The sequence below is a fragment of the Myotis myotis genome, unplaced genomic scaffold, assembly GCF_014108235.1.
Source record: "Myotis myotis isolate mMyoMyo1 unplaced genomic scaffold, mMyoMyo1.p scaffold_m19_p_1, whole genome shotgun sequence".
Taxonomy (NCBI): domain Eukaryota; kingdom Metazoa; phylum Chordata; class Mammalia; order Chiroptera; family Vespertilionidae; genus Myotis; species Myotis myotis.
The window spans coordinates 201,361,219-201,389,208 of record NW_023416313.1 but is presented as its reverse complement, the minus strand read 5'-3'; the positions used below and the strand labels follow the sequence as shown (position 1 = coordinate 201,389,208).

Below are 27,990 nucleotides of genomic sequence, written 5' to 3'. Positions count from 1 at the left end.
CAAGGAAGAGCGGCTTGTGCCCCGAGCAGGGAACCCTGGGAGAAGAAAGAACCCTGGGGGTAGGACAGGCTGACATCCACCCAGACTAAAGGGATGTCGCTGCAGGAACAGAACATTTGGAAAACACTGTGAGCTAATTATTGGGAAGATTGGGTGATGGTGGGAAGAGGTTTCAATGGGGGGAGCTGGGAACCACCTTTTCGGAGGGAGTAACTGGCGAGCAGCTCCGGCCCGTCTGGCCTCTCTCTAACTGCTATTTGCCCCAAGCTCTGTCTTGTACCTTAAAGTTCTTCTGGGATTCGGGAGTTGGGCTTTCAAGGTCGATGAGTTTCTTGAGATCCTCCTCAATGGTGGACTTGGAGGCTGGCTTGGGAGATGCTCGGAGGTCCCTGGTGGAGGCCCGCAGCCTGGCGTGGGCTATTTCATTGCCATCACTCTGATGACGCCTTGAGTAAAGGAGAGAGAGATGGCATGAACTGAATCAGTCCAGTGGACCAAGGTCACAGTGGGCTGGGAAGGATGTAAGTCATTAGAGAGATGTTATAGGAGAGAAAAGAAGAATAACTTCTGTTCAATTACATTGGAAACTACTCAGATAAGTAATTGTTAAAGAAATGAAACCAATTTGAAACATAAACTAAGAAGTCTGATGAAAAAAATCATTCTTTTACAGGAAACAATTAGCTTTACCAAGCCAAAATTAGCAACAGACTTTTTAATAAAAGACACAGGGTATAAATCCCAAATGCAATCTTTGTGTAGACAAAAACAATGTAATTGAATGAATCATTTATTCTTTTTTTGCTGTACTACTTTGTAAAAAGTCCTTTATAGTCAGTCCTTTATATATATGTAGTCACTTACTTTCTAATGTTCCCTCTGGTGCCTCCTGGCCCAGTTAAGAACCAGATGGGAAGGCTGTGATTAATACCATCAAAGGGGGTGGGGGAGGGTGGGGATCTTTGCACCAGAGGGTTGATTTTTCTGAAGTGTGTTCTTTAGATATACCATCTTCCCTCTTACCCGAGGTTTTGCTTTCTGAGGTTACATTTACTCAGGGTCAACCATGATCCAAAAGTATTAAATGCAAGAATCCAGAAATAAACAATTCTTGTTTTAAACTGTGTGCCATTCTGAGTGGTGTGAATGAAGCATGTACTTCCTGCCCGACACGTGAATCATCCCTTTGTCCCGCATATCCCCAGATGGGTATACTACCCACCCATTAGTTCCCTCCTAGCTGCCCCAGTTATCAAATCGTTATCACTGAGAGACCACATTCACATAACCTGGTTACAGTATGTTGTTATAATTGTTCTATTTTATTATTAGTTATTGTTGTTACTCTCACACTGTGCTTAATTTATAAACTATCAAAGGTATGAATGTATAAAAAAACACCCATAGTATATACAGGGTTTGGTATTACCTGCAGCTTCAGGCATCCACTGGGGGTTATGGAACGTATCCCCCATGGATAAGGGGATACTAATATACTGTTTCCTAGGAGATCTAAGACTCTCAAATCTGAATATACTGCAATACATCTTATTTAAGGAATGGAGTGGGAGAGATAATTTAAGACAAGTTTTACTTAGAAAAAATAAGTGCTGCTCAGGGATTAGAACTTCGGCCCATGCACTGAATGCTCATGGGTTTGACTCCTAGTCGAGGACACATACCTGGGTTGCAAGTTCGATGCCCTGCCGTGGTCGGGGCACAGGCGGGAGGCAACCACATGAATCTCATGTTGCTGTTTCTCTCTCTCCCCTTCCCTCCCTCCCTCCCTTCTAGTCTCTCTGAAATTTAATGGAAAAATATCCTCAGGTGAGGATTAACCAACATAACAACAACAACAATAATAATAATCTCCCTACCAAATCAACTCTTCCCTACTTCCCAGCCTGGCTACCTCGGCCACAGAAAATTGCCTCAAACTTTCTGTTCTCTGTCATGTTACAAGCAAACCACCCAGTAGGAGAAACAAAAGAATTCTTACTTTCTTGTGTCCATAAATCCCACAGAATTTATGGTTCCTTCGGGTTTTTTCCATCCAATCAGGTACTTGCTGGTTGCGCCCTGGCGAGGGTAGAAAGTCCTAGGACCAGACGAGGAGGATGAGGAAGAGGAGAAGGAGGGTGCGAGCTGCGAGGAGGAGGCGGCCGGATGAAGCTCTTCCTTAGGGGAGCTCCGGGCACTGGTGAAGACGACAGGGCTGGCAGAGTGGCGGGAGCTCATGGTGCTGAGGAGAAGCAGGGCGAAGACAAGGGCCACGTGTGCGGGCGTGCACTGGGGTCAATGCATCAGCGGGGGTGTCATCTGGACAGGGTTACGGTGGGTTAGGAACAACGGCTATTTCATGGAACATGAATAGGGGTGGCCGGCTGGCCGGCCTTCCGGCTTTCTCTCTATAATTTAAATGTCTGCTGTCAGGGTGAAAGGTGGTCAGGGGCGTCAGTCTGCACTTTACATAAAGAGTAGGATAGTGAGACTTTGAAACACACTGGCACCTCTTAGGTTTGCTACAGGTAAGCCTACAGGAGGCAAGTGGGGGCAAGCCTGCCGCAAAGGCCGTGTGTCTTGCTTTCCTCAGAACCAGGGGTCATGGCGACGCTGCCAGGCCCACGCGGAGAGCAGGAGAGGAGACGGGTCAGGCGTTCAGCTTACACTCACATCCCAGGCCCAGGGCCACACTGAGGCCTCCCTAGCCACGGCACCCGCACGGATGCTGACTCTAGAAAAAGCTGTTCGTCACAATGAGCTTTCTTACACTGCACACAAAACCCACCCCAACATGGATTAAAGACTTAAGTACAAGATCGGAGCCCATAAAACTCCTAGAAGAAAACAGTAAGAGGAAGTCCCCTGACTTCAGTCTTGGCAATGATATTTTGGATTTGACAGCAAAAGCAGAGGTAACAAAAGCAAAAACAAACAAGTGGGACTGCATTGATTTAAAAAGCTGCTTATAGCAAAAAATACCATCAACAAAATAAAAAGGCAACTTACAAAATGAGAGACACTATCTACCTATAAGGGTTAAAATCCCTGTACCATGGTATATACATCATACAACTCAACAGAAGAGAAAAACAAATCGATTAAAAAAATGGGCAGAGGATCAGAATAGACATCATTTCCAAAGACATGCAGATGGCCAACAAGTGCATGAAAAGATGCCCAGTGGCACTAACCACGAGGGAAATGCAAATCAAAACCATAATGAGCCATCACCTCATACCTGTTAGACTGGTCATTATCAAAAAGACAAGAAATAACAAATGTGGATGTGGAGAAAAGGGAACCATTATGCACTGTTGGTGGGGTTGTAAATTGGTGTAACCACTATGGAAAACAGTATGGAGGGTCCTCAAACAGTTCCTCAAAAAATGGAAAATAGAACTAAGATATGATCCTGCAATCCCACTTCTGGGTATTTATCCAAATAAAACAAAAATACTATCTTGAGATATCTGTGCCCCTTGTGCTCACTGCAGCATTACTTACAATAGCTAGGACATGAAAGCAACCTAAGTGTCCATCAACGACTGAATGAATAAAGAAAATGTGGTATATTATATACACAAAATAGATTATTCGGCCATAAAAAAGGGAAAATCCTGCCATTTGCAATAACACAAATAGACTTTGAGGGGATTATGCTAAGAGAAGTAAGTCAGACAAAGACAAATACTGCATGATCTCACTTATACATGTAATCTAAAAACCATATTGGTGATTGCTAGAGGTGGGGGAGATGAAAGGGTGAAGGGGGTCAAAAGGTACAAACTCCAGTTGTAAGATAAGTAATGTACAGCAAGTGACTAAAAATAAAAGTTAAAAGCTGTTCATCATCAATATATTTCAAAACTAAAGTCCATAGAACTTAAGGAGAAGGCTACTCCTTATACTTTTAAAACTCAGAAAGCAGAATACTAGGGGTGAGAGTTTAAGTTGAGCACAACCTGAGGGCCTTTAATTGAGGATTTCCGCTTCCCTACCCATGATCTCACAGGACCCAAGTTCACACTCCAGGAGTCCTGCTGAGTTCTCCAGCTCAGGCTGGGACCAAAGACAGCTGACTCTTTAGGATGATGGACTTGCTTACTGAGAGTTAGTTAAGAGGATGTGGCCTCAAAGCATCCCTCTGCTGCAGTTTTATTCATCAAAAACTGATGGTCCTGGTCTGAACAACGTGCGGACTTTAGCTAATAATGACATATCACTATGGCGTCCTCAGTGATGACAAATGCACTACAGTCACGTGGGAGGCTGGTAAGGGGCCCGGGGAGCTCTCTTTACTACCTGTGCAGCTTTCTGTAAACCAGAAACTATTCTAGAATAGAAAACTAAGGGGGAAATACATAAAGCAAAAAAGAAAAGAAAAATAAACAAAAACCCCTGCACTCTAATGGTCCTGAGATAGCACATACAGCTGAAAAGGATCTGAAACTCCCACCTCAGCCCTTACATAAAAATCGTTTCCAGCTGGATTGTGTATTTACATGTAAATCTACAGATTCTGGACTAGAATGTGGAAGAACATTTTTCTGATAGAAGCAGAAGTTCTTTAATGGGATCATAAAGGAAAGGACTGCCATTAAAAGAACTTCTATTCATCTAAAGATAAAGAATAGGAGAACATATAGGGTGTCCCCCAAAATGTATACACACTTTGAATAATTATTAATTCCAATGGGCTAAATCTGAAAAGAAAGAAACATCTATTGAGCTATCAGAAAAAAGTGTGTATACATTTTGGGGGGACATCCTGTATATAAAATATATATCCAGCCATGGGCTCCTATCTAGAATACAGAACTAAGACAACCCAATAGAAAAATGGGCAAAGATTTGATAGGATTTTCACAAAAGAGGATAGCTAAAAAAATAAACACTGGTGCTCAGTGTCATCAGCTATCAAGAAAATGCAAATTACAGCCACACGGAGGGACCATTGTACACCCAGCAGCATGACTAAAATTACCGACTTACAATATTAAGTGCTAGAAAGGATGTGAATCAATTAGAACTCTTATACATGACTAGTGGGAGTGGTACCTGTTACAGCCACTTCAGCAAACTGGTTCACAGTCTCTGTGACAACTGAACGTTGTGTGTGTGTGTGTGTGTGTATCTCCTACGACTTAGCAATCCCACTCCTAGGTAAACACCCAAAAGAAATCCATACATACCGTGTACCAAATATCACATATAAGAATCTGTGATATCCTCAAACTGGAAACCCTCAAAATGTTCACCAACAGTACAGTGGATAAATGAGTTGCGGTGTTTCCCACAATGTAATTATACTACAGCAATGAAAACAAACTCATGCTACCTGCATGAATCTCACCAGCATAAGGCTGACTTGAAGACACAGACACAGAATAAAACATATGGTGTGACTCCTTTTCTATAAAGCCCCAAATTGGTATCCCAAGCCTGGGATTTTAGGAGTCGGGGCTGTGTTTACACTGGGAGGAGGCGGAGTGACTGGGGAAGGTGTGGGGGAGGAAGGGTGTCTGGACGTCGGGAATGTTCCAGGTCTTGATCTGGGTGGCGACTGCGTGGGTATGTCTGCATTGTGAAAAGTCATCTCGATGGACACTCATGCATGCACGTTGTACCTCAGTGAAATCACACCCACAAAATTAAAGCAAAAGGAGCTCGAGGGGGAAGGAAAAATCCCCTCACAATATCTCTCACATACATTGAAAAGCAGTGCAATCTCATTTAGCTTTTACTTCTTGGTAACAAATTACCCCCCTTGTTTGCTTTTGAAATTAAAAGGGAATGCAAAATCCTTGCATAAGTGCAGTACATTAGGTCAGTAAGAACAAAATAATAGCAGGTTTCTGCTACAGAGAGAGACTGAACGGGTACGGTGACCCAGAAGTAAAAAGGAAGAGGGACAGACACATAAAGACGGAGGCAGGCAAACTCAGAGGGGTGACACGGGAGACCAGGCTAACGGCCACACGATCGACACAGGCAGAGGCTTCCGCAGTGGTGGGAGTGCAGCCTTGGGGACACTTTAAAACAATGACAGGCTTGTGGCTTTTGTTAGCTACTTAGTGGCAAGATCCAATCTTTGGTTTGCCGATTTTTTCACCTGATATACCTACCCCATTCACATTTATAACACGGATGTGGCGATGCCGTGGTTAGTGTCTGAAGCAGATTTCCATACCGTGAAATGCAAAGAATCAGGGTCTAACGTACACATCTCTCAGCGTGGATAGTCACGTGCTTGCTTTACCTGCCTTGATTAGTATCCACAAGTGAGTGCAAGCGTGTCAGAATGACTGGAGCTGGTTCTCACACTTTAAATAAATGTTAAAATAGAAATGATAGGACCCCACCCGAATTCTGACTGAGTAGGCTGGGTGGGGTGCAGTGACATGAGAATTTGCACTTCTAAGGCGTGCCCGGCTGATGCTGTGGTCCCTGACTCATGCTGAAAACCACTGTACATTTGAATTGCCCATATTTTATCTTTCTCAGCAACAAGTATCTTGATATGATAACATCGGTATTCAAAACCCTGAGGCTTTCAAAGCCTAAATGTTTGGTCGGAACAGAAATAATTAGCCATGAGAATAGAAAGTAGGTTGTATCATCTGTTAACTTACAAATCATTCCTCCATGTTTTAAATAGCTATGCTGGCTTTAGCCAAATGCATACACTGCATAATGGGGAAAGTTATAGAAAAGGCTTAGACATGTAAAAGGGAAGAGCAATAAATAAATAAATAATGTATACAGTGTTTGGAGCTTTTCCCAAACATTATTTCTCTGAGAGGAAGAGACAAAACAACTAAAATGACATTGTCAGCTTCATACTTTCAAAGGGGAACTGTGTGGCTGGCCTGTTTCATTCTCTTGGAGATTTCCTGGTAACGCAACACAATGCGGTGTTACCCACGGCAAGTTAGGTCTCGCTATAGGGGCTGTGTGAGACGGTGACGGAACAGGAAGAGACAGCAACAGGTATGTCTGTGTGGAAACCACAACCTCTGCTCTTTTCTTGTTATATCAAAAGTGCATTTAGCCATGAGCACAACCAAACTGGGGAAACCACTAAAAATTTAGTCAGGGTGTTCCTGGATTCCACAGGAGGAGGCTGGCTTTACACTTTATAAATGACAAGACGTTTGTTTCCACTTTCCTGAAATTGGAACCACCTTAGGTGCATTTGGTCATTCCACAACATGAATTTTGAAAAGGAAGAGCAGATGCACACACATACATGATACCCCACAGAGAAAAAGGAGAAGAGGCAACGAGGTAACTGAGGCTCTGGGACAACCTGAATCCATCCAAACTGCTCATCTTAACCTGGTGAAACCATGAGCAAATGCACCGCAGCTGGCTCTATTACAGGAGAGGGCGCAGAAAGGGCATAAGGACATGGCAGTGTCACTTGACAAAAGAAGTCATACACCTAGCTGGGGACCCTGCACACGGGACAGGGCAGCCGAACATTAAATCTGAGCCCTCAGTACCCAAGCTGTGAAGGCCTGGGAGCTGATCTGCATCGTCACGGAGACCACCCTCCAGTGGGAAGCACCTGCTAGCCACTGCTGTGCTGCTGACAGCCACTGAGGGAAACACTTGGAGTCACCTGCCGTGCAGGTAGGACACAACGGAATGGATTTCAGTCAGGCTGGGCCTGCTAAGGGGGAGAGCGGCGATTAGTCACCCGCCAAATGGCTGTGGCAAAGGCTGGATGGTGGCCTATACTGAGGGGAGGAAGCTGTAGGGTTTCCTGTGATTACTGTACAAACAAGTAAGCCTTCGGGTGACAGATAATGCGGAGGATAATGACTGAGGAGGTCTGTGGCTTCCCACTGTGTCCAGCAGTTGCCTATTCTCTCCAATACTGGGCCCTACAATTTAGGAGGGCTTCAGAAGACACTAATTCTAAGTGATTAGGGAGAAAAGAAATAAGTTAAGTCAGAATGATTAAACTGGCAACAGGACAGCCAAATGATCACAGTAGAGAAAACTGCTCATCTGTCACAGGGAGACAGTTACTAAGTACAAGAGCACACTACTACATAAAGCACAGGAGATGAGGCTATGCATATGCAGAAGAGGCCTCAGGGGTCACTGTGGACCGCAAGCTGAATGCATCTGTAATGCTGAGCTACTTAGTAGGAAGCTACCAAGGTAACGATAAATATTACCATTTTATTAGGAACAGCTGAAAAGTGTCATGTCCAGGTTTGGCATTTCAAAAGGATAGAGAAAACAAAGAAGGAAAATTGAGAAGCAAAAATCCTGTCTTATATAATAGAAGGCTAATATGCAAATAGACTGAATGGTGGAACAACTGAACAACCGGTCACTATGACGTGCACTGACCACCAGGGGGCGTGCGTGGAACATGGCGGGCATTGGCTGCGGTAGGATTGTGGTGCAGGTGAGCGGGGGCACCAGCCCAAGGCAGGGCGCAGGTCGCTGTCATCAGGGTGAGCCTCTGGTGGTTACTGAAAACTCTTTGCTTGCACCTGCTGCCAGCACCCAGTGCCAACCCCAATCACCCCTCAGGGCTTTTCCACCTCCCCTTGCTCCTGAGGGAGGATCAGGGCAGCAGCTGCCACTTTCACCTGCTGATGGCGATGGCCCCACTTGCACTCACTACTGGCGCCGGCACCAATCGCTTCACGCTGTCAGCACCTGGGAGGGGTGGCGGCAGGAGCAAGGCTGCCAGCAGACAGGGGACCCGGAGCCATGGTGGGAGGGGCCGGGCGGGGGCGTGGAGGATGGGCTGAGACCCACACCTGTGCCTACCACAGTCTCGTGGCCCACAGTTCCTTTCAAGGTGCATGAATTCCTGCACTGGGCCCCTAGTCTATATAATAAAAGCCTAAGAGACCCTTACAGTGGAACAACTAGAATGATTGGTCACTATGATGTGCATTGACCACCAGGGGGCAGACGCTCAATGCAGGAGCTGCTCCCTGGTGGTCAGTGTGCTCCCACAGGGGGAGTGCTGCTCAGCCAGAAGGCGGGCTCACAGCTGGAGAGCACAGCAGTGTTGGCGGGAGCCTCTCCCACATCTGCGGCAGCGCTAAGGAGCAGCGAGCAGGCAGATGCTAAGGAGTGAGTGGTTCTGGACTGCAAGAGGGCACAGGCCGGGCTGAGGGACACTCCCCCCCACCCCCCACCAGTGCACAAATTTCATGCACCAGGCCCCTAGTATGAGTATAAAATTGGTTACATAAAAGAGAAGTTGAGGGAGATACATATTTGTCAGAGAAAGTAGCTCCATAACTGCATTAAGGTAGGCGATGGAGAACTTAAAAAAAAAAGGCAGAAAACCTCTGTCTTAAAAGGATATTTACAGTTTGCAATACATTTGACAACTGTTTTTACTCTCAACAAACACATAAAAACCACCACTGAATAAGTGGACCAGGTATTATTAGATTAAGGATCAGGGACAAGCTCGGTGGAACGGCATCACTGCCTGAAGGCAGCATCACTGGTCAACAGAACCAAGACTTGGACCTGGATCTCAGCATCCAAATCTATGTTCCCTGTATTTCTCTCTCCACTTGCCTGGACATGGAGGGCTATTACAAAGTTCCATTCTTTTTTAAAAATTGTTTTCCAATGGGCTCTGACCTGGTGCCTACAAATTTCGTATCATGTTTAGAAAAGATTCAGCCCCTCAAAACCATTTATTCTTTCTTAATTGTATATTTAAGCTACAGCTAGAGGAATTTCAAATAGGTAGACATGGGACAAAATTTTGAAGAGGGAGAGGACTTATGTACTAAAATTACTTAGAAAGTTTATGCAACCTCTCTTCTTAAGAGCATCCCATAAGAAGCAATGGGATAGGTGAGGACGTTACAGCAGAGCTAGGTGTAACATCCTTTTAAGCAACGGATAAATTCTCATCTGGGTAGGATGGCTTACATATGACAAGGGCGGACTCTGTCCTTTCAGAATCCTTCTGGTCTGATGATGGAATGGCATCTGGAGAATCTGGGCTTTCCTTATTCACTGAATAAATGGATTAGTTGCTCCACAGAACAAAGCAATGTTAATTCTGCTGGTGAGTTCTGCATCATGCAACCTGACATCTGTGGCTTCACCAAGGCCTCATTCTCTCAATGCTCACTTGAAATTTCAACTACAGTGGTTCTGTTTGGTCATCTTTGAGGTTAGCTAGATACCACTGAAGTTCTGGATAAAATAGTCATCCACTCCCCTGAGCTGGAAGAAATGGGAACAGAAAGCTTAGGACAGATCACCTGTAGTTCTGCTGCAAATTAAAACAGAATCCTGCCTGTTAACTATGTGCAGAACCACGAGGCAAAAATGACCCATGAAAATGATCCGTAGATGTAAGGCGAGCTAGGCCCCCCGCCCCCACCCCCCCCACCCCCCCCCCCACACAGGTTGAAGAGAAGTCCTGGGCTTGCCATTTCAGAGGCTACATCTTCAATTATGAATTAGCCCATAAAACTTGGAAAAACCATATTCTCACCTTAAAAAATATAGACGAGAGGCAAGGAATTGTAAGCAATTAAAAAAAAAATTCCAGGAAGAAGAGATTTAAGAGAGAAATGTTAAAGACAATGGAGTAATTTCTGAACAAGAAGGAAGGCACATATGCAGGATGCCAAAGAGGGACGTCTAACCACCCAGCTGTACCCACACACAGAGGCACACACAGCAGCCCAAGACATGCCTCTGTGTTCATGTAAACTAAATATAAAGAAGTCCTTCTCCAACCCTCCTCTCAGGAAGCATTGGGTTTTTCTGGCGTGAATAGTTAACTTATTAGGTTAACCAGAAAAGAGACTGAACTGCACTGACCACTGTGGGCAGGCATTTCTCCTGGCCTCTAACCCGCCCCTCCAGGGAAGGTCAGACACTGACTGACTTCTATCCAGATTGGGTTGATGTGTGCATATAAGCTGTAATAAAGTCCCTCCTTATGATATTTTCAGATTAAAAAAATTCTTACATAGAAACGACTTTACTAAAAAGTCAGGCTGTGCAGGACCTTATGTGTCCTCTCACATACACCTACTTGCAAAAGCGCTGCAGCTCTCTGCCAATGCTGACCCTTCTGCACAAAAAGCTTTGCAATGTAATAGTGGTTTCCAGGAGTCAGGAATTGGAGATTTATGCTACATTTGAAATGGTTTATTAATTAAGGGCCTTGAGTCATCATGCAAAAAATGGGGACATTAAGGAGAAAGTTATTCCTATTTGCTCAGCAAAATGAATTGAGCAACTATTATTAGCTCACAGTGGCACACGCTCTGCAAAGGTGTTCAGGATGCACATACTGGGTGGGAAATCCTCTTGAACTGGACGGCAGTAAGGTGTGTATGTGATCACAAAGTGGGTACTAACTGGCTACCTGAGGGGCCTATGGAAGCACGAGGAGGCAGAATGGCTGGCTAACGCGGTGGGTGCAGAAGTCTGGGCACTCAGCCAGGTCAGGTGAGGACGTTACAGCAGAGCTGTGTATATGCAAGTACGTGGTGGGGTTTCTAGCTTTAAAATGTGTATTCTTTAACCTCGTTCTAACACTGGCAATACCACTGGTTACCAGGACTAGACTAGGGAATCTCTGGTCACCACACAAACTGGCACTGCCTACAGCCAAGATCAGAACTCCGGCAAAAGAGTGACCCAGTTGGTGAAAGTGTATTAAAGTTAGAAGTATCTTTGCCTCTCCTAAGCTTACCACAAATCATTTTACTGTGTGATTCACTTTAAAACTAGAAAGTGAAACAGCTACTTAAAAAAATAAAATAAAACCTCTCCCTAACTTTCCAAACCCTACAGAAAACACTTTTTTTTTTTTTTTTTTTTTTTTAGGGAGCAACACTTTAGAGCAATTAATAAACTTTTTAATTGTAGAAAGTTGGTGTGTATGGCTTCTCTTAATGACGTTCGACTAGAACAATCCTATGCAATTACCAACCTACATTAATGCAGCTCTCATGGGGCGCCACAAAAACCCTGCACAATCGTCAACAGGGAGACTGGAGGACAGGGTGGGCAGGAACACAGCCCAGGGAGAGACACAGTGGAGCTTAATCACTGTGATTTGGGTTTTGTCACCAAGTCCCAGGTACAAGCGCTTTCATGCACTGTCAAGGGACCTCCCTGTTAATTGCGGCTCCTGTCTTCCAGGGACCACACACTCTAATTTGCAGTGATTCTGGTTCCTCCAGCGATGTGCATTTGGTGGCTACATCCCCCTTTCCTCCAGAAAAGGCAGGCTGCTGAGGCTCTGATCATCCAGCTCGCTCTGCCACCTTCAACAGACTCAAGTCACACAGCATCCCGTTTACCAGAGTCGAGAAACGACTGTGACTCCACCTACAGTGGATGGGAGGCCCTGCCACCATCCCTGCAAGGCTACATTCTTCTCTTCTCCAGTAAGTTTGACTTTCAACACGAGAGTTATTTCTACAGAATGATTTAAGTAATTTCTGCATGGTCAGTCTAAAGCAGAAAATGTGGGTAATCTTCAGAGGTGGTCAGGCTGTCCTGGTCAGCACATTCAGAACATGCAATCCCAGGTGCCTGCTTTTCAGGGGACTTTGTAGAGCCCCTGGGATTCGCTGGATTGGTTAGATGGCGCGGCCGATGTTTTGTGCTTTGGCTTTGGAGACTTAGCCCTTTCCAAGCCTACTCCATGCCCACGCCGTACTAGGCAAGACCTCATGACTGATTTTCTTCCACCATCAAATCAGAGCAGAGATAGGGCCCCAGATGGAATATCATTCTTAAAAAGGACACCCTCCTTTCAAAACAAAGAACGGGAAACCAAAGAAACAAGAGTCGATCTAAACCGAGAAACTATTCTGAACTCAAAAATGTTCCAAGTCAGTGCAGCACAGGCTATAGTTAATGGGATGATGGCACGTGTCAAAACACAGCAACTGAATGCCCTAACTCTGTGCCCCAGGATTCTATATATTACTATGGTATTTGATGCCTAGCTTTCTGTTCTGCTTTTCCAAACCCTTCCTCAACCCACTCGACACACCAACATTCTATTCCCTGGACTGTGGGACGGTAACCGGGTGCCTGGCACCCGAGACTGAGACTGCTTTGCCAATTCCTTTTTGTGTGGGGCCACGTGTTTCTAGACCTACCACAATACACAGAAACAAGCACGTGAGATGCTGGGCCCACCTGGAATTTACTAGATGGGAAGCTCAAGAATCTTATCAGTAACAATATAGGGACGATGAGAGAACTGAACATTTAACTGATCAAGTTAAACAGATCCAAATTAAGTGGAGGTTGTCTGGAGTTTCCTGACAGATCTTGTGCTTGGATTCCCATTCGAAAAGTAAAACTAAAGCCAGCTTCTTTGCTATTTTTCCTTTAAGGCATAATAATAAAAGAGGCCCAGGCAAGGTTAGATGCTGTCCTATAAGCTCATCCATGACTGACAACAACAACAGGTAAAGGAGAAACTACCACAAAGATCACCACCCCCGTAAAGAGACCAATGGAGCCTTTCCTCCCTGAAAGCAAAAATCCTTCCATACTTTGGATTTTAGGCTCAAATCTAAAGGAAGAAATAAAAATTGGTATTAATTTTGCCTACCTAAGAATACAGGGGAATATGTACTTATTTTGAAAGGTAGATGGTATGTCTAATTTTAGCTACACTTTTCTGATGTATATCCCCCACCCTCAACCACATAACTATCAGGAGCCAATTAACGGAAAAAAATTATCATGTAAACATGGGGTTAAGTGATCTTCTCTGGGAGACAGGCAATGAAAAGGGGGTGTTCAGCATCATAAATAATGCCATGTTAGGCCTTTTTAAAAATACGGTCAAGATTTTCTTTTAATATCTTCAAAAGACTGTTCTAGTCTACTTTCTCTATCACTAGCTGAAAGCCCAAATTACAAAATTCTTCTAATTCTGGTACAAAGGAAATTTTTCATAAAATCAAAGACAACTTTACAAAGACTGAATCTGTAAACTTTCTCACAGCTTAAACTAATGCATTAGGCCCTGGTCAGTGTGTTCAGTGGTTAGAAAGTGGGCCCTGCAGACTGAAGGGTCGTACATTCGATTCCCAGTCAAGCGCACGTATCTGGGTGTAGGTTCAACCCCTGGTTGGGGAGGTACCCCGATTAATGTGCCTCTCTCACATCAGTGTGTTTCTCTCTCTCTTCCCCCTTCCTTCCAATCTCTCTAAAAATCATCCTCAGTGAAAATTAAGTGCCTACCCCCAAATAATAATGATGATAATAATAATAATACTGTGGTAGAATTGTAGGAAGAGTATTTTGGTGCCAATTAAAAGGCACTAACTATGTAATAATAACTGCCACTGCATGGAACACCCCTCTATACACTATAGAGCCAAGTGAAGTGGGACAAGGCTGGGCACTCGATTCAGGACGGGCTGGGAACGGGGCACAGGAAAGGGCAGTTACCTCGTGTGGGAAGCAGCATCGTTGATGCTGAAAGTGCTGCTCTCCCGGGTCAGAGGGCTGGAGCCGGCCTGGCTCTTGCTGTGGATGTCCAGGCTCAGGGAGGACTCTGCTTTCCGGTCCAGGCCGTGGCTCTCAGCCTCTAACGTCCGATCCACCATGGAGATGACCTCGCTGGAACTGTGCCACAGGGGGGCCACTTTCTCCTTGCTGGGCCCCGAGCGAGGCGAGGCCGTGGCGGCCCCCAGGGAGGCGCTGCTGCCGTGGCTGGGGCCGTAGGAGGTGGTGTCGATGCCGCTGTCGGCAGAGGTGCCCTGCAGATAGTTGTAGCTGTTGAGCTCGGACTCAGTGCGGTCCCCGTCATACCATTTCTCGTCACTGTGGGCGCTGGACGCGTTGCTGGAGAGGGTGTTGCTGCTGGAGTGGCTCGAGTAGTGGCTGTCAGGCTGCAGGGGAAGCAGAGTTACTCACGGGCAGGCTCTGCCTCGTGAACACCAGGAAAACAACAGGGAGAACGACCCGCAGTGTGTCTAGTGATGGGTCCAAGGCCAAAGGTTCTAATGGTGGGAAACCGAGGTCCGGCTGGAGGTGCCTGGACAAACCCAGGCGAAGGCTCGATGGCAGAGAGCGCTGGAAATGGTTTCTTAAGAACCCATTTTTCATTATTTCTCTTATGCCAAAGCATGAACAGTACTGAGGTCCTTTTAATTTGAAAAAAAATCTAAATCGTTATTAGTCTTCAATATTTTAATCCTAAAATAGAAAAAAATGACACCTCCAAAAGGCTTTAAAATTAGAAGAGACCTACTGTGCTCAGAGTAAAGAGAAGGCAGAACCTAAGACTTATTCCTAAAGAGAGCTCCCCAGTGCGCATCTATTTAGGAGATAGCTTTCTGAGGAGGGCTCAGAGGTATGATGTATACAGAGGTGCCAAGTGAATTCAATGGGGGAGGCTGGGAAGGGAGAGTAACAGTCTTTTCAACAGACGGTGCTGGGACACGTGGATATCCACAAAGAATGAAATTGGATCCTTTCCACATAGAAAAATAAACTCAAAAAGATCAAAGATGTAAATGTAAGAGCTAACACTGTAAAACTCTTAGAAGAAAACATAAATGTATATCTTCATGACCTTGGATTATGCAATGGTCTCCTAGAGATGACCCCAAAAGCACACAAAAAAGAAAAAAAATTGATAAACTGAACCTCATCAAAATTAAAAAACTTTTATGTTTCAAATACCCTAATTAAAACATGGGCAAAGGATTTAAATGGGCATTTCTCGAAAGAAGATATACAAATGGCCAACAAGCACATGAAAATATACTCGGCATCTTTAGTCACTAGGGAAATGCAAATCAAAACCACATGAGATACACCTCACACACAGTGAGATGCTATACACAAAGGGGCAGACAAGAATGCTGGCGGGACTGCTGGTGGGAATGGGAACTGGGGCCGCTGATGTCCAACAGCTCAGTCCCACTCTGTGTCGACTCAAGAGAAATGAGGACATGTTCACACACCACTTCCATGCGCATGTTTACAGCAGCGTTATTCATGAAGCCAAAAGCCAGAACAGCCCAAGTGCCCACTGGCTGATACATGGATAAGGAACTGTGGTATTTCTAGACCATGGACTGTTATTCCGTCATACAAAGAAATGAAGTACTGACATGTTATAACATGTACGACTCTTGAAAACATTACGCAAAACTGAGTGAAAGAAGCCAGACATAAAAGGCCACACATTCTGTTCCACTCATGTGAAACGTCCAGAACAGACACTTCAACACGGACAGAAAGTAGGTTCGTGGCTGTCGAGAGCTTGGAGGGGAGGGAAGAGTCAGGGCGATGACTGAGGTACAGGGTTTCTCTGGGGTGATAAGTTTTCTAGGGTTGGATGGTGGTGCTGGTGGCACAACCCTGTGAATATATTAAAAAAACCATTAAATTGTACACTTTAAATGAGTGAATATTAAGGTATGTGAATTGTATCTCAATTAATAAAATGAGTACAGAACCCTTTCTACACAGTGGCTTAGTTATTTAGAATATTTTGTAGCTTACCAAAGAAATAAGATTTCCTAGGATAGCTGAATAAAACAGTATTTTAAGAGAAAAGTGGAGAGAAGGAATTGTGTGTGTGTGTGTGTCTGCTGAGGATAGCAGCAGGAGGAGGGCACTCAAGTTTCATTTCAAAGTGCAAAAATAAAGCTCTCTCCTTCTTAAACAAGAATCAATCCCAGTTATTTTACCAGTGCTACTCTAGTTTTTCGCAACAACGTTTGTGTTACAGACCTTCATTCATTTTTAGTATCTGAGGGCAGAATTTCTCAGCTCTGCACTGTCTGTGGAATTGGCAGCCCCCAGGCACGTGTGGCCACTGTGCACCTTACACGTGGCAGCCTGCACTGAGATGGGCTGAGAGTGAAAAGTACATAACATATTTCTGCAGAAACAGTACGGGAACCACACTGGAATTTTAAGTTTTCTAGTGGTCAATTTTTAAAAAGTACAAAGAAACAGGTGAAATTAAGTTTAATATGTTTTCTCTAACCCAACCTATCCCAAATATCATTTTACCATGTAATCAATATACCGATTAGTAATGAAGGTGCGGAAATGGACAGATTGGGGCAATCGCCCATTTATAAGCAGAACTGTGACCACATCCTGTCTCGTCAGTATATCTCCCCACACAGCCTGTGTGAGTGCTTGCACACACGTGCTCCCCTCTTGTGTTTTTAGCTCCCATAATCATTTCATTAGAGCAAAACTGAGAGGAGCCCTCTCATCTCTGGGCATCTTGTAAGTTAGTGAAATGAGACAGTCTTTCCTCACCCTATTGAATGACATAAATATAAACACACATTTCAGTGGGCAGACAGACCAGAGAGACCAACTGCACTGAAAGGGGGGGAAACGATGACCTCCATTCCCCACTCTAGTGGTAAGTGATAAGGAACTGTGTGCCACGATGGTGAAGGACAAAATGTGTGCAGCTCTGAAAGATAAGAGAAGCAGTAGGGAGAGCTGTCAGGAAGTTGTCTGTTCAACCACACCTCATGCTTGCAACTGTGTAAACAAGTAAAGTCCATTTCTCACACACTTCAATTCATAACATTTTAGGACTGTTTGTGAATGGGATCACCTGGCCTTTCACCCAGATGATGGGGTGGCAGGTGCATACCAAAGAGGAATTTCAATTTATCTCAGAGCACCCTTGTTGGCAGCAGAAAGCCCAGGTCCAGGATAGCAAAGGCCCCCTTCTGCCAGGATGACTTCCTCTTTGACCACGTGGGAGGAAGAATAGAGCAGACCTGTACCATTTTCACAGCCATCACAAGGAAGGTGCATCGCTAGGCACCTACCACTCCTATTATTTTACAGTGAACTTACATGCCCCTGTTTGTTCGGAGACAAGTGAACCACTGGATCCTGCCGCATCAGCCTCCCACTGGGGCTCTCTCGGAACGTGGGCAGTACCTTCGATACTGCTGGGAGGTGGCACGTCGGCTCTGCAACACAGCACAGGGCATTATGGTGCGGGCCGAAGCAGACCCAAGCACATGTCAACAAATGAAGACAGCTTGCCACGGCACCTCTGAGCTCACTGACCAGCAAACTCTGAATTTCAGCAATAAGCTTGTTGAGAGTTTACACAATAGACAGCATGTCAGAAACTAAGTGGCTGATGGGTAAAGCTTGCAGCTGGTGACCACATGAGCAGAGCCAAGTACCACCAAACCAAAGGCCATGAACAACGCGGCAAAGTTAGAAATCAACTTTTGGTTTGGGGAACAGTCTAAAATACATGGATTGAATTTATGAGATTCATTCACTGCAAAGTGTAGCTAACCTAGCTTGGTCTACATTACCTAGACAGGCATGGATGCAATCACGTGTTACTTACCATGACACCTTGGAAATATTTTACCTGTATATTCATGCTGCTCGAGGAAAAAAGAATTGAAATCCTGAGGTCCTCTATAACTGTAAGCTAAGCACAACAGAAAAGACACACAGCAACTAGTTTACTTAAAACAATTGCTTCCTTTTGGAGTCCACGCTGGCGTTCATGATGGGGTTCCAAAGGTGCAAGGTAAGTGATTTTACTTCTTTCACACACTGCTAGCTAACAGCAATGATTCCGGACTTCGGCAACACCCTTCCTAACACATAATGGACTGGGCAACATACCCTTTTGCTTTGATTCTCAACCATTTCCAAAAGCAGAGGCACAGAAAAATGAACAGCCACGGAGATAAGTGAGTTCATTAAGCAAGCTACACTCCTCGTCTCCACTGGGGCACCAGTTCATAGCACACTGATGTACAAAGATGGTGGGTGGGGGGTGGGTCTGGCTTACAAGTAAGACTCTCCTCAACATTGTCAATGAGTGACCTGAAAATCATTAGAGAATTTTGTTCTTACGAACTGAGTGTGTAAAGGTCAAGCCTTTACACACTCAATACAGTGCAATGAGTAACAAGACATAATTATTTTTGTCGATTTCTCCCTAGCATGGCATGACTAAGCCGCCGAGTGTCCTTCTGAGGTTCCCATTAGAAAAGGCTGGGCTAGTCTTCTGGAACGTAAAAACGTACACAAACTTATTTTATTTTAACATTTTATTTCAAGCCTTAGATTTTGAATAGAGAAAGGCCCCACTTGGTGAAAAGGCTCTTCTGGCAGGCTCTAGGGCAGTGATGGCAAACCTATGACACGCGTGTCAGAGGTGACACGTGAACTCATTTTTTTGGTTGATTTTTCTTTGTTAAATGGCATTTAAATATATAAAATAAATATCAAAAATATAAGTCTTTGTTTAGTATGGTTGAAAATATCAAAAAATTTCTATATGTGACACAGCATCAGAGTTAATTAAGTTAGGGTTTTTCAAAATGCTGACACGCCGAGCTCAAAAGGTTCAGCATCACTGCTCTAGGGGTATCTTGCAAAAAAAAGGTGTATCTTACTAAAAAGATGAACAAGTGAGTTAAAAGGATTCATCCATATTAATTTCAGAGTCTTATCTATTAAAAGTGGGATGCCACTAAACTAAAGGGGATGCGAGAACAAAAGAACTAGAGGGAGGTTTCTGTGCAAGAATGAATACGGTCTAGGACGAACCTTATAATTACCCTTTCCTTTCCTCACATGGCTTCCCATGAGTAGGAAGTGACACTGAACGCTGCACAAAGGGCTTGCTGGCAGCTTTGTTCAAAGCGTGCACCAGGAGCCAGAAAAAGCTGCTGAAGTCATGATGAAGAAGGGATCCTTTGCGCACGTGTCGTTACCAGCTCCACAGTATCAAAACATATGGGCTTAAACACATTCTGCTAAGAGCAGAGCAGAATATGCTCAGGTTTTCTGTGTGGTGGGTGGGTGGGATGAGAGGGGGAGGGACAGATGGCTTCAATAACCAGGCACATTGCACTGAAGTTATTGCAACAAAGCATATCTTTAAAACCTAGGAATTATATTTCTTTTCCCCAACGTGTGTCTTAGCTCAATACATCTCCACTTCCTTCTATGTTCGTGGTTAGTGCCTTTACACAGGCATAGTCATTAAAACAGAATGAGACAGACAATGCATTTTCTGGGAGGATAAAAAGGTGGGGCTCTGTCTTAAAACGTATCTTTTTTTCAGACCTGAAATGTATTTGTTTTGAATCTCACACCCCTGGTAATGCTACTAAAAATAAGATAAAGGAAAAAAATACCTGTCTAGATTCAAGACCATGATGTATCAGCTGTGTTGATACTAAAAATCTATGATACTATTGTGTTGAAACTTAATCATGTTTCATAGCAAAATTTTATTGTATCAACTCATGTAATGGTGTCATTGCAGCAACTACAAATATATACAGAGAAATATATGCATTAGGAAACCAAATGAAGGCTCTCCTGAAAATCTTCCCCATCCAGCTCTTTGTCCTGCTAAGACATGTCCTTAGCTGGCAGCTTAATAGCAGAGGAGGGGAAAAAAGCATATAGGGGAGGAAAGAGATACTAACCATGCTACACATGTGACTAAGCAACAATTTTGTATCTCTTTCCCACTTTGTACATAGTTTTTAAATTTTTATTTATTTATTTTAAACTCTTTGTAAGAATACCAACAAATCTTTCAGGGCACTTGTAAGAGGCAAAAACAAAAAGACAGATGAAAGGGTTGGGAGATACTTAGGACATGTGGTTTGGCAGTCTGGCAATTTAATTTGGGTTCTGAAAAAAAAAATTCCTATGTCATTTCTATTTTTAGATTTAGGGTCATTTAGAATTCCTTGACTTTTCTCTCAGGTCTTATTTGTTGCTTTCACTTATACATAATCTAACCAAGACTTAACTCTCATTCACATTTATTAACCAGGGCTGTTCATCTAACCAAGACTTAATTTTCATTCACATTTATTAACCAGGGCTATATTATATAACAGAATGCTTTGATGACATCATCAGGAGGACGCCCAAGTCACCTTGGTATAAAAGCAACTAGCTTTTTGTAGAAATTTAATTACTTACCCATCTGGTCGGCAATGCTATCCTCACTTCTTTGCCAGCTGGGTGTGGATTTTCCGCTGCCACCAAGATCTGCCTGGGTGTTCTGCCTGTCAATGGAGGCTGGGGATCTGCGGCTGACTCCAAACCTGTGGTGATTTCCCCAAACAAAGGCAAAGAGGACATCAGAAACCTCACCCATAAAGGGAAGGAGTCCTGGGTGTAGTGAACCTCACTCTAAGGACAGGTACTACTAGTTTCGCTTGCCTGTCTGTACTTGTGCAGCCAGCCCTGTGCATGTGAATGTGGATGCCGGAACTGTGTTTGCTGTAGTCAGTTCAGAAAGGTATGTAGGCTAAGCATTTAAACTGTAAACAAGGCCAGGAGCCATCAGGACGGAGCTAACTTAAGATAAACAGAGTAAGAAACCAAAGTCTTCTAGCCCTTGTGTAGCCAACCACAGGCTGTCACTCACACACAGCCAAAGGGAAATTTTCACCATCCCAATGTTCCATGTGTATCTTCCGACTGGTACATGTCAGGGGTTTCTCGTAACTCAGTAAACTGCTAAATCACTAAATAACTAAATCTGCTAAATCATTCATTCTGGGAACTAGTATTTTCTGAGCACTCTAAGGTCTGAAAGACAAACACTGCTATCATTTATATAGAGACCACTTTCAAAATAAACTGCCTTTGGGGAGGGCTACTTACAAGTAGGTAAAGTGGCTTTTGTAAAGGCAATTGTCTATTTCTGGAAAGACTGTTTAGCTGTTCAATCAGCCAGTTTTATTTTTCCCAGTGTAGAACAAACATATAATACATGATTAAAGCGTGCACCCTGATGAGCCCTATCAGCAGCGTAAATCCTGCCTGAGCCCAGGAAAAAGGGCCAGAGTGTAAAATTCAAACGTTCATGTGGAAATTTACAAATTTGTGTATGGTTAACTAATGAACTTATACAATGAAAGACTACACAGGGCCTGATGGATTGATGCATATGACAGATGTCTTCTTTACTACAAACTGATAGATGCCTGGGGAGAACAACCACGTGGTGCTGGTGGAGTCAAGTTCTGGCTTTCCCACTCCAAATTACTTAAGTGTCAGCTTCATTTCTTTATTTGAAAAAGAAGAAGAAGAAGAAGAAGAAGAAGAAGAAGAAGAAGAAAAAACCGGCAATTCCATTATATGGGTCCAGGGAGGAAAAGCTCGATGAAAGCATTTGCAAAGTAAAGAAAGCTACAACATATTTTCGTAAAACTCCTCCAATACCGTCTCCCTAGTTGCTTTTGCATAAATGACAATTGTTTACAGACTCAATCACAAGCCTCACTAAACAAAGTTACCTCTATTGTAAAAACCAAAAACCTTGATTTAGGAAAAACTCAATAACTGTGCATTTACAAAAAAAAAAAAAAAAAAGGCATTCATTAATTATGATCTTTGCCCTCTCCTCCCTAAGTAGGGTGCTTCTTTAGTTCAGAACAGTGAAGATCCTCGAAATGGCCCTATGATCCTATTCTAAATTTGCACTAAATTACGACTTTTTCACAAAGGCACAGAGACTGCGATTTTGCTTTTACCTTTTTGGTAGCAGAGGCAACTAAGGACCTTTTAAACCTCTGAATTTAAAGCCGAGTGTTTTTCTCGCTATCTGGTTTCAAATAACGTAAGGCTGTCTTTAAATTCTGCCTTTAAAATATTTTCATCCCACGGACTTTTAATTTCAGTTCTCACACATACTCATTGCGTGCAGGGCACTAGGGACACAAGGACCCTACTCTTGAGGAGCTCAGACAAACCTGTTCAAGTTGTGCCTCTTTTCGAAGCTTTACTCTACTTTTGTTTGGAGGAGCACTGAACGTTGAAGGCTCAGATTTGGAGGAGTTTTTAGTAATCATCTGGCTGACACATGAAGCACGTTCAGTGACCAGGAGCCTGTCCACTGTTCTCCGGAGCAGGCTCACGGCTTTGAATAGCTCCCAAATAAAGGCCTGGAAACTTCTCTGTAACTTTCATTTATTGGTCTCTGTCGCCCTCACAGACAAGTGCAACCCTTCACCTAAGATTGCCTCCTCGCCCCCACAATTCTGACCTTCAGGTTGTACATCCTTAGTGATGTTTCTCACACCGGTCTCCAAATTCCTCATTTACCCCTCCCTCCCTCCCTCCCTCTGGACATGCCCTACCCTGTTAACATTCCTCAAAGTGTGTGGCCCCAAAAGAAGTCCCCAAGGGTGGCAGAGCAGACCCCATGTCTCCTCCCGAGAGCTGCTTTATGACGACCTCTCATTCTCATCTTAAATGTGTGCAGGTGCCTTTTGCCCGCCCACTCGAATGGAGCAGGCAGGATTAACCAGCGTATTAAATTTCACCTCTCAGCGGATTTGGATGGTCTCAATATCCTCACCCAAGGGAGTGGGCAGACACATCACACACATGCAGACACCAGGTCCTGAATCCGGGACAGGAGAGGACAACGAAGGAGCAGGCTACATTTACGAGCAATGACTGCACACTGACCAACTATCATGATCGTAGCTTTAAGCTTTTAAAAGTTTATTATTAATGAGTTGGATCAAACTACATACACTCCTGTGATCCTTTTCCTCTCGGGACAGGCAACTTTTGGGATTATACATGTGAATTAGACAGGGAACCAATTGCTCTTGCATCACTGATACAGGCAAACGCTGCGTGGGATCCAGCAGAAACACTGAATCATAGGGGTTCAGACGGAGTAACCCCAAGAAGTAACTCTGTGGAATGTGGATTATTTTTGAGCTAAAGGCAACTGAGATCCTTTGGGCTCAAGAGAAACTTCAGCCCTCTCCTTAACTACCTAGAAGAACTTAAATTAGGGGTTTGCCCATAGGAGATTATCCCTGACAACTTTTTCTTACCTAGCCTCAGGGCAGGGCAAACTAACTGAACATCTGTTCTTATTGTCTTGTGATGACCTTCCTCCTTCTGAAGCCCCAAGGTGCCTGACCTTATTCTTAGCTCTGAAGGTCAGATATACCTCATTTTCTCTTTCTGTTTCGAACCTCGCATGTATGTGGGGTTCCCATATGCATGTATGTAATTGAATTTGGCTATTTCCTCATTTTGATCTGCCTCATGTAGATTTAATTTTTAAGCCAGTGAAGGAACCCTGAAGGGTAGAAGAAAGTTTCTTCTTCCCCCATAGTATCATCCTCATCTTGCAAAGTATCCACCTTAGAAAGGACATCAGCCCTAGCGGGTTTTGCTCAGTAGCTAGAGCATCGGCCTGCGGACTGAAGGGTCCCAGGTTCGATTCCAGTCAAGGGCACATGCCCAGGTTGTCGGCTCGATCCCCAGTAGGGGGCATGCAGGAGGTAGCCAATCAATGATTCTCATCATTGATCTTTCTATCTCTCCCTCTCCTTTCCTCTCTGAAATAAAAACATAAAAAAAAAAAAGGACATCATACAGTACAGTAAACAGTCATGGGATAAGCTCACTAACAACGGGCAAAACCCTCAATACCACCGATGGCAGAGTTAGTATAAACATCAAGTTGCATAACTACTACCTCCTTAAAAAAAACTGTGCAGCCCGGGGCACTGAAATCATGGTTCTAACATAAAGATTCACCAAAACGTTAACGTTTCAGCTCACGTTTTTGGTTCATTAAAATTGTATCATAGAATAATGCTTTTTTTGGTACTGTTGCTAGTTCATTTCTATTTTACTAGAGGCCTGGTGCACGAAATTTGTGCAAGGGCAGGGTCCCTAGGCCTGGCCAGTGATCAGGGCCGACTGGGGCCTTCCGGCTGCCAGCCAGGGCCTTCCTTCCCCAGCTGCCAGCTGCCGGCTGTTGGCCAGGGCCTTCCTTCGCTCTGCACCACCCTGTGGTGGTCAGTGCACGTCACAGCGAGTGATCGAACTCCCAGTCTTCCGGCTGAACTCCAGAGGGGACACTTTGCATATTAGCCTTTATATATATAGATAGATTGTTGTACCAACACTGAGGTTGCAGTGAATTCTTATTTTTGAAGTCAAACAAGGCCATTTAAAATCTACTAATTAAAACAAGAAATAATTAGTTGGGCTTGTGGTTTGGCATAATAATACTTAATTCATAAAACCTTTTGCAGAAACTCATGAAAAAGAGCTAAAATTTTTTCTAGTTGTCACTGAAGTAATTAAAATAAGACATGCACATTTTAGAGATACTACCAAGGGAATCCTGGGGGAGACACTGGGGATGGGGGGGAGAGCATATTTTATAGTGGTTTTATTACCTAATTTCTGCTAACATAAACATTTTGCAACAACAAAGAAATCAAGCTTAATAGCTGTAAAAACCGACAAAGCACTATAGATAAAAATACCCACTATGAAGGTATTCTTAGTAATAAACATGATTATTGTGTAACATGGTAAAATCTCAAGAAAATAAACAAATCCTGTGTGCATTTGTTAAAATGGGGAAAACTCGGAACAGAAACATCAGTTTTTATCAACTCCTTATATTTGATCTTAAAATGGTCCCAGGTTCTTTGTCAGGGTCTCACGGGGAGGATACCCTGGCGGAAGCCGCTGCTGCTCCCTTACTGTTCCTCTGGGCAAAGCCTAAAGCTTCTGTGCACCATGTAATGCTTTGCTGCTAATTCTTCCAGGCTTCAGACATTCCCATTACTTTCTCCTTTTTAGTAGCCTCTGAAATCATGTACATTTAGCTTTTTACTTTGTAAGTCTTTTCAGAAGCAAATAGTTACTTTTGGGTGTTTAGTGTTCAAAACAAACAAACAAACAAACACCATGAAAAACATATACCAACCCACAGGTTGAAATCACAGAAGACTTTTAAAGTATGAAAAAAATAATTTTAAGCTTTGGATCTCATGATCATTTCTCCTACTGTAACAGCAAAACAAACTCTAACCAGTTCAAGCAGGATACCGCTGAGTTCACTTTGGAGGACATATTAAGAAATGACAAAACTGTACTATGAAAATAGGCAACATATATCATGGAGAGGCTGGTGTAATCTGACTTCTCTGTCTCTGAGTCCTTAGAGACCAGAGAAGGATATACAGCCCAAGAAGTGGTTTGAACCAGCCATGAAAACATTTTTCCATCTGAAATTATTTAACCATATTTCCCCTTTTGATCTTTTGTAGTAAATTGATCAAGGCTGGCTGAATGGAAATCATTTTACACCTCTGAATGACAGATGAAAGACAGCAATGTCAACTAGGACCGTGCACATTGGGGCACACCTACCCTTCAGGCATGGATTTCTGCCTGTATGTGCCCCCGCCAGAGCCAGTCTCGCTGGACGAAGACAGGTTGCTGGGGGAGTTACGGCACTGCTGGGATCTCGCTAAAGCCATGGACGAGACCGTCACGTAGATGTCCGAACCAGGAGACAGCCTGCATGTACAAACCAAAAATATGAAGTCAACAATTCAAAGGGAAGAGTCCCAAGGCAGGCATGATGGATAATATCATATAAATGCGACAGAGGCAGAGGCTTCATGGAGATGGTGAAAACGAAGCCAGCTGGAAGCCTACGCAAGAACCGTCCCCATGCAACTACTCCCTCAGGGAACCACTGGAAAACTGCCTTGAAGGGGGCGGAAAAAAAATAACAGGGAAAAACACGTATGTTTCCAAAAGCTGCCAGAATTCAATAGGCTGAGTTGCGCAGGCGGTTTCCTAGTATGGCAGCGTAGAGCATAATTGAACCCCAGTGACATTAACACAGCAATTAATTCCGCTTTCACACTGGTTCTCCCAGAGTACATGGCCAGGGGGAGACTGGTACATTCTTTGTATGCTCCTTTGTTTTCTAATTTTATTACTCAGAGTCTGAAATGAATATTCAGATTCTGCTATTTAGTATTTATGAATTTGGTTGATAGTAGCATCACCATATAAAAACCTCTATGAGCCGAGACCGGTTTGGCTCAGTGGATAGAGCGTCGGCCTGCGGACTGAGGGGTCCCAGGTTCGATTCCGGTCAAGGGCATGTACCTGGGTTGCGGGCATATCCCCAGTGGGAGAAGTGCAGGAGGCAGCTGATCGATGTTTCTCTCTCATCGATGTTTCTAACTCTCTGTCTCTCTCCCTTCCTCTCTGTAAAAAAATCAATAAAATATATTAAAAAAACAAATTAAAAAAAAACAACAAAACAAACAAACAAAAAACCTCTATGACAAAAAGTGCCTAAAACTGCAGTTGTTGAAATTTAACTAAATTTAATTAATGAATCTCGCCTAATACATCTATTTCCAAAGCTATGGGGCCTTTGCCCTGCTGATAGCTCAAGGGACAGAAACTGGAGCTTTGTAGTCAGGACAGATGCTCTACTCCAGCAGCTCTAGTAGGAACGTGGTAAGCACCGGAATATCAACGTGACACTGACAATGTGCCCAGGTGAGAACTAAACCTTAATCACACGGAAGCTGGCACATCATTCGACTCCTGTCGCAGGTCACTTCCAGTTTATCACTGAGGAAGTGGAATCGAAGCCATTCATTCAATAAGCCCGGCCTCTTGATTCTAAGTTGGCCACACTCTGTGCTAAGCTACTGCTGCCCTCCAGGAAGGCTGGGCGTTCTTTCCCTAATCGGACAGTTGGCCACGGGTCTGCACGCTCAGATGACTTTGCATCAAAGTGCAGAGGCCCTGGGGCAGAACCCGGTTCACTGAGGTACGGCAGGTTCCCATGGTGAACCCCTAAACTTTCCACAGCAGGGCAGACTGGGGTTTCAGGTACAGGAAGCTGACAGGAGGGATAACAGAATCACAATGAGAAGCCTTTCTAATGGAAAAAGAATAAGGATAGATACCAAAATGCATGACTCCCCAATCCATCTAGGCCCTAAGGACAGAGCTGACGTGAAAGCTAGATCTCTCAGTGACAAGCCCGTTATCTCCAGCTGTCTCCTAGATATCCTTAAGGGGCACCCTCACCAGCAATTCCAATCAAACCCCCTAAAAACTAACCAATTTTTCCCATTCCCACCCCTTGCACCCCAAACCTGCCCCTCC

The 27,990-nt window shown here is 44.0% G+C and overlaps 1 protein-coding gene across 23 annotated transcripts in view; it reads right to left on the bottom strand.

Moving 5' to 3' along the window:
- SIPA1L1 (signal induced proliferation associated 1 like 1) overlaps positions 1 to 27,990 on the bottom strand; it is a 356,060-nt gene that overhangs the window by 28,667 nt on the left and 299,403 nt on the right. For 19 of the 23 annotated variants that reach the window (XR_004968051.1, XR_004968054.1, XR_004968055.1 and 16 more), the window contains 7 exons: positions 26,218 to 26,367; positions 20,986 to 21,110; positions 18,392 to 18,454; positions 17,854 to 17,972; positions 14,455 to 14,897; positions 2,000 to 2,242; positions 281 to 446 (listed from right to left, as the gene is read on the bottom strand). Coding sequence is in view for 20 of the 23 variants with exons in the window: in XM_036311654.1 (XP_036167547.1) it covers positions 281 to 446; positions 2,000 to 2,242; positions 14,455 to 14,897; positions 17,854 to 17,972; positions 18,392 to 18,454; positions 20,986 to 21,110; positions 26,218 to 26,367 (1,309 nt within the window). In the remaining 3 variants the exon portion in view is untranslated. The remainder of the gene's footprint in view (positions 1 to 280; positions 447 to 1,999; positions 2,243 to 14,454; positions 14,898 to 17,853; positions 17,973 to 18,391; positions 18,455 to 20,985; positions 21,111 to 26,217; positions 26,368 to 27,990) is intronic. The other 4 variants (XM_036311757.1, XM_036311766.1, XM_036311775.1 and 1 more) reach the window with 2 other exon arrangements.